This window comes from Moschus berezovskii, chromosome 8 (genome assembly GCF_049115385.1).
Source record: "Moschus berezovskii isolate FMDL1 chromosome 8, NW_MosBer_1.0, whole genome shotgun sequence".
In the NCBI taxonomy this organism is placed as follows: domain Eukaryota; kingdom Metazoa; phylum Chordata; class Mammalia; order Artiodactyla; family Moschidae; genus Moschus; species Moschus berezovskii.
Genome location: NC_142467.1, coordinates 106,582,304 through 106,592,770, shown reverse-complemented (window position 1 = coordinate 106,592,770; position 10,467 = coordinate 106,582,304). Strand labels below are relative to the sequence as shown.

The window sequence follows — 10,467 nt, the reverse complement described above, 5'->3', positions numbered from 1 at the left end:
TACGGGGCCCCGCCCAGCCCCGACTGGCTTCAGGGGTGCCTAGGCGGACCAGGGGGAAGGACGGCTTGCTGGTTCCATGTGGGGAAGGAGTAGCGATTCGAGTCGGAATCCGTTTCTCCCTAGGTGCTGCTCTTAACCCAGATCCCGGGTCCCCCAGACAGGCGCTTGCCCATCTCAGATTCCGCCTGTGCCACTCCGTGGGTGGGGGCTTCTCCCAACCAGCTGCCTCCTTGAGCTTCAGTTTTCTCATCTGTAAAATGAGAACAGTCAAGGACCCTAATTCATAAGATTATTTTTAGCATTAGATTAATTAAATGTAGAGCAGTTCCTGACATGAACTAGCTGGCAGCAATTGTTGGTTGTTGTATTATTATTGTTATTATTTTTATTGATGTCACTTTTATTAGCAAAGAAAACGAGCATTTTCCAAGCTCTAATTCTGAGCTAGCCTTTGTGCCAAGCATTTCTCGGTATTCTAGAAAACATTCCTTTAGGTTGCCCCTCAGGGTGATCCGTTATTCCGTAGATGAGGAAGCTGTCTCAAAGGAGATTAAGACCCTTGCCCAAGGAACTTTCCCCTCAAGGGGGCCTGGGATTGGGGGAATGGGGGTGGGGTTTGGACAAGCACAGAGAGGCCTGGGAAAGACACTTCCCCTTGGAGCCAGCAAACCGTGGGATGGGGGCGCCCAGCACTGCCCCCCTCCCCCTTCTTACTAGCTTTGGCCGTGATCTGACCCCTCACCCCACCCACCACTGTCCGACTCTCCCCTGGCACCCCTCAGTCTGGCCCGGATTGAGCTTGCTATGAAGCATCAGCCTGGGGTGGGGGTTGGGGGGGTGAGGCTGAGCATGTGACTGGTTGGGGGAAGCGGGGTGGGAGCCTGAGATGACAAGGAAGGCAGCCTGGGGTGGGTGGGAAAGATGCGGAGGTGCACACCCCAATACTGGGGCAATGGGGGTCTTCTGCCTCCTGAGCCTTGGTCACTAACCGCACACAGCCAGGAAACCTGATCAACCTTGGACTTACCCATCTCCTACCCTACCCCACCCCAACGTTCCCCCTGTTCCTCCCCCCATGCATGGGGTGCTCCAGGCGTGGTGAGCTTCCTGAGGGGCAGGGGAGGGGCCTGGTGGAGGTGCTGGCGGTCACAGGTCCCCAGGCCTCACAGGATGCCCTTCCCAAGAGTCACGGAGGGTTGGGGACAGAAGCTTTTAAACTGCTCCTTCAACGATCCCCATCAGAACCAACCAATCAATCAGGATGCTTGTCATGGCTGAAATTGAAAAGTACCTTACCTTGATTCAGGCAGACTAGAGAATTTGTGAGCCTGTAACTGAAAGCCTACGGATTGGTTTGCCATCAGTAATAGCTGGATCTAGAGTCTCCAACAATGCCATTGGTCATTGGTCTCTGCTGCGACCTCTGTGGGATGGGCTCTCCTGTCACTGGGCCTTGGAGCAGCTTAACCAGAGAGAGACTCTTTCCTAAGAGTTATAGCAAAAGTCCTGGGACCAATTCCTATTGGCCCAGGTTGGGTCACATGACCATCCCTGAGCCAATCACTGAAGCCATGGCCAAGGACAGCTCTGATTGGGCAGCCCTGGTTCATTTAGCCATTCCTAAAGTGCAAGATGGAGCCACAATGTCTGAGGTGAGGTAGGGACATTTCTCAGTGGAAACTTGAGATGGTCCGTTGGAAAAGGAATGGCAGAGAAAATTAAAAAATATCTCTGCAAGCTGTCACTTCAGCAGAATTGAGAATTCTGGGTCATGTTGTCACAGAGTGTTAGGGGAGCAGAGCTGGCAAGGATGAGAATGGAGGGAGGTAAGGAGAGGCGATAGTAAGGACATATCAGGAGTGACTGCGGGTCACAGAAGGGACTCTGATGATTTCAGAGTGAAATGAGAGCCTTGGGAGGGTTTTGAGCAGAGGAGGGATACAGTCTGACTTAGGGTTTCTCTGGCTGGTGTACGGAAAGAAGCTGAGCGGAAAGTGTAGTGAGACAGGGAGAAGGCTACTACAATAGTTCAGGGTGGCCTAGTTGGCCCAGGGACGACAACTATTGGCCTAGCTCTGATCACATGACCATCCCTGAGCCAATCACCACAGCCATGGCTGGAGAATGCTCTGATTGGGCAGCTGTGCTTCCTTTAGCCATACATGAAGTGTGAGATGGAGCCACGTGGTTGATGGGGACTGAACCAGGATGGCGGCTGTGGAGATGGGTCAGAGTCTGGATGTATTTTGAAGGCAGACGGGGCAGTATCTTCCACCATACCAGTACTTAGCAAGGAAGTGAAAACAAAAAAGGGGTTGAGGACTGAGGTACAGGGTGCCCCAACAGTTTGAAGATCAAGAGAGGAGTAGGAAATGGAAAAAGAGGGTTAGAAGGAGAGACTAACTGTAGGATGAGAACTTGGAGAGTGCAGCCTTGTTGCAGCCAAGAGGAGAAACTGAGGCACGGAAAGCCAAAGTGTCAGATGCCGCCAAGATGGTGTGAAAGATGAAGACTGAGTCTGATGACAGGGAATGAAGAAGAGGACATTAGGCTCAGAGAAGTTAAGAGATGTGCCTGAGATCACACAACAAAGCAGTGAAAGGCCGAGGATTCCCGGCCTCCTTATGAGCTCCCATCTTCCCAGCCTGCCCTCAGTGCCAACCTGTCATGGCTGATGACCTGATGCCGCCAGCATATGGTGGGTGGGAGGCAGTCCATGTCCTTTCTGGTGGGTGGGAAAGAATGAAGCTCATGCCAAGCATTCTCCCCTGCCCCGCCCAGGCTCGGGTGTGGAAGACCCTGTGGGTGAAGTCTCTGTCCACGTAGAGCTCTTCACTCATCCAGGAACTGGGGAACACAAGGTCACAGTGAAAGGTGAGTAGCCTGAGGTGGGAGGGAGAGTGCCTCAGCCAAAATGCACTAGATTCTAAGACTGAAACCAAACTCAGACAGGCTTAAGGAAGACATTTGGTGTTTTGTTTTGTTTTTCATTTTAAAAAATGTTTTCATAAAACTGAAATGTTCAGAAGTATCCACCTTCAGGCACAGCTGGATCAAGAGGTACAAAGATTGTTACAGAACTCATTCCACTTTCTCTCCCAGCTCTGCTTTCCTGCTGTGGGCTTTAATTTTAGTTAGAACACAGATTGGTCTGTTTTATCCAAGACCTAAAATAACAATGGCTTAAACAAGATATTAATAGATGGAATGAATCTTCCTCTGGGGTAACTCCAAGAACAATCAGCCCAGAACTGACATGGGGGCTTCACAGTGTTGGGGATCCAGGCTCCAAATATCTTTTGCTGTGTATTTTTATCCCTAATGTGTTTTCTTCCTCTATAGGGTCCCAAAGAACTCAGCCCCCATCAGCTTCCCAGTCTGCAGCTAGGGGAAGGAGAAAGTGTAGGGCATTCCCCCTGCCTTTGGGGCATTCCCCTTCTGAAAGTTGTTTGGGTCACTTCCTCTTACATCTCATTGGTTGGAAGTTAGTCACGTGGTAATGTTTAGCTACAGAAGCATGCTGGGAAATGTAATCTTTCAGCCAGGCTTTGAAAACCACAGCTACGTACTGGGGAACCCTAAGCAGTCTTACATTTTAATTCCCCCAACAGTGGTGGCTGCCAATGATCTCAAGTGGCAGACTTCTGGCATTTTCCGGCCATTCATCGAGGTCAACATCATTGGGCCCCAGCTCAGTGACAAGAAACGCAAGTTTGCGACCAAATCCAAGAACAACAGCTGGGCCCCCAAGTACAATGAGAGCTTTCAGTTGTAAGTCTGGGATGCTTTGGGGAGCATGGCTAGGGGACATGATCCTATATTAACCTCAGGGCCCACTAGGCGGGAGGGATGTCTGGTGGACCGGTGGTTTCTTGGGAGAGGAACAGGAGGGATCACATTGTAAGTGGGGATGCTGAGAAGGGAAGCACCTTAGTGTAGGAGTGACACCAGGATGGAGGTGACCACCTTGGGGCACATACAGGTCGGGGTCAAGGACAGTGAGTATGATATAATAGCATAATGAGGGCTCATGAAGGGGAAAAGGTATTTGGCCAGAAGGAAAATGTTGAGTGGTCTAAGAGGCGTAGGTGGTCATGATGAGGCAAGAAACTTGGGGCTGAGGGACTGAGGGGCATAGGGGTGGACCTCCTGGTGTCACCAATGAGCTTTGTTGGTGTTATTGGGGTAGGTCACCTGGAGAAGTCTGCTCTGGGGGACAAGATTGGAATGTAGCTTGGTCCAGGGCATGAGGATATGTGTCATGTGCATAGGGCTGAGATCACACCTAGATGGGGCTTCGTAACAAGCAAGAGTAATCTTGGTCAGGGGCGTCAGGGATCTAGAGGAGCGCATGATTTATAGGGAACATAAATAAGTCTGACCAAGGAATACCCGGAGTGAGGGTGAGGGTTGGCAGATCTTTGGATCATGTGTGAGCCCCACTGGGGCAGGGTAACATTGGGGAGGTGTTCTTGGGGGACAGAGTGCAGCAGGGTAAGGGGGCATCAGAGCTGAAGGGAGGGGGCCCTGGAGGGACAGGAGCCTGGCCAATCCTATCAGAGAAGAGCTCCTGGTCAGAGGACTTTGGAGAGGTAGGTCACCTAAAGCAATACCTGGGAACAAGAGCACCGCCTAGTAGGGGCAGACGTCTCCTGGGGGTGGGCCCAAGTGGTTGAGGCTAGGAATGCAGCCTGGGAAGGAGATGCAAGGGATCAGTGCGGGTGTAGCCGGAAAGAAGAGAGTTCTTGACTAGCCAGCATCAGGGCAGGACCCAGCAGCAGGAACTTTGTAACCTGGAGGAGGGGAAAGAGTGCTAGAGTGGCTAGTCACTCATGGTGAGACATCAGAGCAGGGTTATATGGAGAGGGCATCTTGGGGGTAAGAAGAGTAGGCTAGGGAGCATGGGGGAGGGGCCATGTCAAAGGGAGAACTTGGGTTCAGATGGGAGCCTGGTAAAGGGTCTTCTGGGTGTCACATCTGGGTCAGGGTAGAGGCAGCAGTTCAGCCGGCTGTGGGTGTGGGTGCTGGTATCACGGGGTGGGAGCATGGGGCTCTTGGGGTGAGGATGTGGCTTGGCCCGGGGCTGGGAGTAGTTTCATGGGGGCGTCCTTGAGTGAGAGAAGGAAAGGTGGAGAGAATGGGCAGCGATCATGGTAGGGAGAGGAGTTGTCAGCGGATGTGGCCGTGGCCCAACATGGGGTTGTGAGGCAAGACACCTGGGGCAGGGGCAGAGCCAGGCTTATTCTCCTGTAAGGTTATGGAAATCAGTTCAGTTCAGTCGCTCAGTCGTGTCCGACTCTGCGACCCCATGGACTGCAGCACTCCAGGCTTCCCTGTCCATCACCAACTCCCGGAGCTTACTCAAACTCATGTCCATCGAGTTGGTGATAACATCCATCTCATCCTCTTTTGTCCCCTTCTCCTCCTGCCTTCAATCTTTCCCAGCATCAGGATCTTTTCCAATGAGTCAGTTCTTCGCATCAGGTTATGAAAATAGGATCACTCAATGTGGGCGTGGCCTACCCTCAGAATGCCCGGGTGTAGGCGTGGCCCGGTGGGGGAGGAGGAGTCACCTGTTGGCGTGGTTGGCCAGGGGGGGAGACCTGTCCTCACGCTCCGCCCTCCCGCAGCACGCTGAGCGCTGACACAGGCCCTGAGTGCTACGAGCTGCAGGTGTGCGTCAAGGACTACTGCTTCGCGCGCGAGGACCGCACGGTGGGGCTGGCCGTGCTGCAGCTGCGCGAGCTGGTCCAGCGCGGGAGCGCCGCCTGCTGGTTGCCCCTTGGCCGCCGCATCCACATGGACGACACGGGCCTCACGGTGCTGCGCATCCTGTCGCAACGCAGCAATGACGAGGTGGCCAAGGAATTCGTCAAGCTCAAGTCGGACACGCGCTCCGCCGAGGAAGGCGGTGCCGCGCCTGCACCCTAGTGTGGGGCGCCGCAGGCAGGCACTATTGCGCCTGCGCAGAGCGCGCAGGGCGGGGCGGTGCCTGCGCTCTGGGACCTCCCTGAGGGCGAGTCTCCGGGCTCTGAACGGAAGGCATTCTGCCTCTGCGCCTTTGATTTAGTTTCCCATTCTGGGGAAAGGTGAATGGCAACGCCCCGACCCCTCAGGAGGCCTAGCGCCAGGGCAGGAGGAAGGAAGAAGCCACATCCCCCCCTACTAGAGGCCACTCCCCCAGCGTCTAGGGGCTTTTCGAGCTGGAACGGGAGGAAAACAAGCCCCTATAGAGGAGTCCAGGTCCCAGAGCTGTGTTACCTGGACGCCCTGCCTCCTGCCCCCTGGAAAAGCCATAAGACGGGTCCCAACCTCTGGGGCCCAAGACCAATTTGCCAAGTATGGAACTCTCAGCTCCCTTGAGGGGCGGGCCTTGGGCAAGGGGTAGGGTTTCCTGGCACGCACCCTGGGGTGGTGTGGGGACTGGAGGGGCTAGGGTGGTGGTTAGAGAGCCCCCCTCCACCAAGGTGGACCAGAATCCCTTTTGATGTTTCTGCAAAAAATAGGGAAGGGGGAGGATGGGATTTCAAAAGCACATGCGCTCTCGGGCGCCCAAACCCGGCCAAGGGGTCGGCTCTGGGGCATCCACGCTGCCCCAACTTCCCTACGGGGTTTTGCCTCCCCCTTTCCCCACCACATATCCAGTCCTTATATCATAGAGTTCAACCCACTCATTTGACAGATGGCAAAACCGAGGCCCAGAGAGCTGCTTAAGACAATGCCGAGGGTTCTAGGACCACATCCCCTCCCCATTCCCTTTGGCCTGTGTGCCCCTTTGAAGGGTGAGCTGAGATCGGATAACCCGACACAGATCCCCATTGCTGCTAACCCCACTCAGGGGACTGCCCCCAATCCTTAAAGAGGTGGGGGTTCAGGGCCAAGGCCCCCAGTGCCCCCTTCCACCTCTGGCTGCCAAGCAAAACCCCTACCTTCACTGCTTTCCATTGGGACACCAGGGTTAGATACCTGAGAACTCTTGACCTCCCACCAAAATAGAGTGAAGATTTGGGATTCCCTGGACCCAGTCCCCTGCCCCAACCACATCTTCCTCCCCTAGAATGCTCAAGTCAGGAAAGAATTGAGAGAGACCAGAAACTTGAGGTGTGTGTTTGTGTGCATGTGTGAATATACAGATTTGCTGGGGAGCTTACTCCCCCAAAATTTCATTCATTCATTAAAACACACAGGCCACAGGATGCCCCAGGTGGAGCCTCTACCTTCCTGAAACTCTTCCTCCACCAGGGATTTTGGGGCGGTTTGGCCAAATTTCCCCCATTTTAGCTCACACAGGTGTTTTGGGAGACATTTAGGGAAAGTTTGGCCCAGGATCTGCTTTTTCACATTGGACCAGTGTGTGTATGCCATGGGTTTTCTCACCATTTGATAAATACAGGATTGTGCTGTACTAGAAGGGATGAGAAGAGGGTTAACTGGCTCCTGGAGTGATGGGGGCTACCTCAGATGGGGAAGGAGACGGAGGGCTTTCTGCGGAGGTGAAACGTGTAAAGGAACCACCCACTGGAGAGAGAAGAGCTCCGGGCAGAGGGAACTTCGGGCGCAAAGTCTCAGAAGTGGGCTGACTTGAAGCATAGCCGGGTCAGGTGGCTGGAGCTGAGCCAACCAGTGGGGTGGTGGGAGATGCTGATGAGGTTGGGGAGACCTGCAGAGGTCTCAGACCAGGTGGGATCTGGTATGAAGCCCTGAGGAGTTTTGATTTTGCCCTAGAGGCTTGGGAGGCCCCAGGAGATTTTAAATCTGGGGAGAGTCTGGATTTCAGGTTTTGACTCTCTCTCTGGCTACCTCATGAAGAATAGACTGCTGTGGTGGCAGGGGTGGGAGGAAGGACAAAATGCTTTCAGGACACTGAAATTAATTATTGGAAAGACTTTGGAGGATATATTAAAAACTATGCCTTAGATGAGCCCAAGGGCCCCTTGGTACAGATGTCCCGGTTGTGCACTGCCCAGGGGTTGAGCATCTCTAAGGAGGCCATGTGCAAACTGAAGGTTGTATATTTATGGTAACGGTTTCCCCATCTGTGAACAAGAGATTGGATGAAGCCACTCTTATTTCTAATATACCTGAAAGTATTTGTGTGTCCCCTAAATTCCCTGGTGGCTCAAACTGTAAAGAATCCACCTGAAATACGGGAGACCCAGGTTCGATCCCTGGGTTGGGAAGATCCCCTGGAGAAGGGAATGGCTACCCACTCTAGGATTCTTGCCTGGGAAATTCCATGGACAGAGGAGCCTCGTGGGCTACAGTCCACGGGGTCACAAAGAGTCAGACATGACAGTGTTTTGAGTGTGTGTAAATTCAGGCAGTTTCAGGTGACTGACGGTTCAGAATTAGAGATTAGGATGAAAGTTCTCATTCAGGATGGTAGGGCAGGAGGGTCCCCCGCCCCAGGGACAAGGGACAGGCTGGAAGGTGTCTTGAGGGGAACTTGAAGTCTCCGTCATGAGGCCCAAAAGGGAAATTTGAACTTCAGACCATCCAAGAGGTGGAGGTGGGCTGGATGGCTGATTTGGAGATGACGAGAGCAGCAACATCCAGAGGGGAGTTAATCTGTGATTTGGAGTAGACTCTGAAAGACTTTTTGAATGCCTGGCAGGAAGAGGCAGGGGGAGCTGAGCTGCTGCCAGAGAAAGCCAAGATGTTTCCCAAAAGCTTTAGTGGGAGGTGCTGTGGTCTAGGGGTGTGTCAGTGAGTGAGAGAGAGAGAGTGTGTGTGTGTGTGTGTGTGTGTAGGGTTCCCCAGCACCAGCACCGGCCCAGGCACACGGAGGGAGCCTCAGGGAGTATTTGTGAAATGACGTTTTCTGACTCCCAGGCTAAAACTGTTCAGGAAAATTTCTCCCTCTTCTTTCCCCCAGAGAACTCCTAGACATTCCTCAAAACTCATCACAAATATTCCCTTCTGTGGAAAACCTCTGGTACCCCTCAGGACTTCCCCAGCCAGTGTCCCTCCTCTGTCTGCCCCTCCCCCAGCCTCTGTCTCTGATGCCGTGGGGCTGAGGGTATCTGTGAAAGGCTCTCTTTCCCCCCAGGATGGGGCTCTGAAGCCCCTCAAGAGCCCCAATTTCAGTGAGCAAAGACTGGGCCCGGGGGGAGCAGGTGTCAGGGAGGGGATGTCTAATTGAATTATGTCTCAGGCAGGGAGTTCTGTGTGTGCCCACACATTCACGCGTGTCTGTCCATACCAACCTTCCCCTCGCACACAGATCTAGGCACCCAGGAGGTATTCCCAGCAGACTGGCTGAGCCGCAGGGCAAAGAGTAAAGAGAGGACAGAGGGGACTGGAGGCGTCTGAAATCAGAACGTTCCTCCACGGGAACGACAAGGCTCAGAGAGGAGCAGGGCTTTCCTCAGGGCCCCCAGCACTGGCCATTTCACCTGGGGTGCCCGGAGTTCTTAGCGCACGTGGGGTCCTGGCATTGCATTGTTCCTCGCTCCATGCGGGGAACTCGCCCCAGATTTTCATGGATCAGGAAAAGGATAAAATAGGCTCGTAGTGGGATTGGGGGGTGACACTGAGGGACATAGCCAATCCCCCCTCAAAAGGGACAGAGACAGCACACAAGGAAGAGGGGAGGGAAAGAGGGAAAAGAGGGGCGGGCAGACAGACAGAGGAAGAAATCCAGAGGCTCAGATCATGCCCGGATGGGGACAGCCAGAACTATGAAGAGAGAGCGATTCAGAGACGGGGCTGCAGAGACAGGACAGAAAGCAAAAACAGCTAGAAGGAGAGGGGCCTCCTTGCCCTCTCCGGCTCTCACCAGTCCTCAAAAGATTTTCCTAAAATAAGGAGGTGCCCAGTGGCATCCCCCAACCCTGGTTCTCCGGCACCACATCCTGAAACCTCACCATGCCCCCATCAGAGATGCAAAAAAAAAAAAATTAGCCAACTAGAAATCCTTGGGACCTCTCCGGCTGGGTCCGCAGAGACCTTTCTGTCCTTCACCCCCAGCAATGTCCATCTTACAGGTGGGAACACTGAGACACGGGGGCAAAGGGGAGACAGCCCAGAGTTGCCCCAGTTCTGCTGCTCAGGCAGAGAGGGAGGGGCACTCACTGCGGAGCTGCTCTGCATCATGACCCCTGCTGTCCCCTGAACATCCTTTCCTATGATTGTCAAGGACCAAAGTCATTTTCACTGACACGTGTTGCTTTTCTCTTGCCTTTTTTTTTAAAGAGACAAATCAAGTTGACAGTGTCAAGTAAGATTCCCCCCATCTGCCCCCCAACCCCCGCCCAGCCATAGTGACTCTTGTGAGAGGCACAAGTCACTGGCGGACGGTCCCTAGGCATCCCTGGCTACACAGTCAGAGAAACTCAGACCCCACCTCTGGCCCCGGCCCCTTGAGACCCTGAAACCTGGCCACGCAGTCCAGGGAGGTTCTTCCTCCACACACCTTCTCTTAGCATGTGATTGCAAATGTGAACTCAAAATGCTGTTTGTCTGTTT

At 53.7% G+C, this 10,467-nt stretch overlaps 1 protein-coding gene across 6 annotated transcripts in view; it reads left to right on the top strand.

Annotated features, from left to right (window-relative positions):
• Positions 1 to 7,761, top strand: part of UNC13A (unc-13 homolog A) — a 69,570-nt gene extending 61,809 nt beyond the window's left edge. For all 6 annotated transcript variants that reach the window (XM_088839174.1, XM_088839177.1, XM_088839175.1 and 3 more), the window contains 3 exons: positions 2,782 to 2,874; positions 3,612 to 3,771; positions 5,631 to 7,761. In XM_088839174.1, coding sequence (XP_088695300.1) covers positions 2,782 to 2,874; positions 3,612 to 3,771; positions 5,631 to 5,931 — 554 coding nt within the window. In that variant the 3' untranslated portion in view covers positions 5,932 to 7,761. The remainder of the gene's footprint in view (positions 1 to 2,781; positions 2,875 to 3,611; positions 3,772 to 5,630) is intronic.
• Positions 7,762 to 10,467: the final 2,706 nt, after the last annotated feature.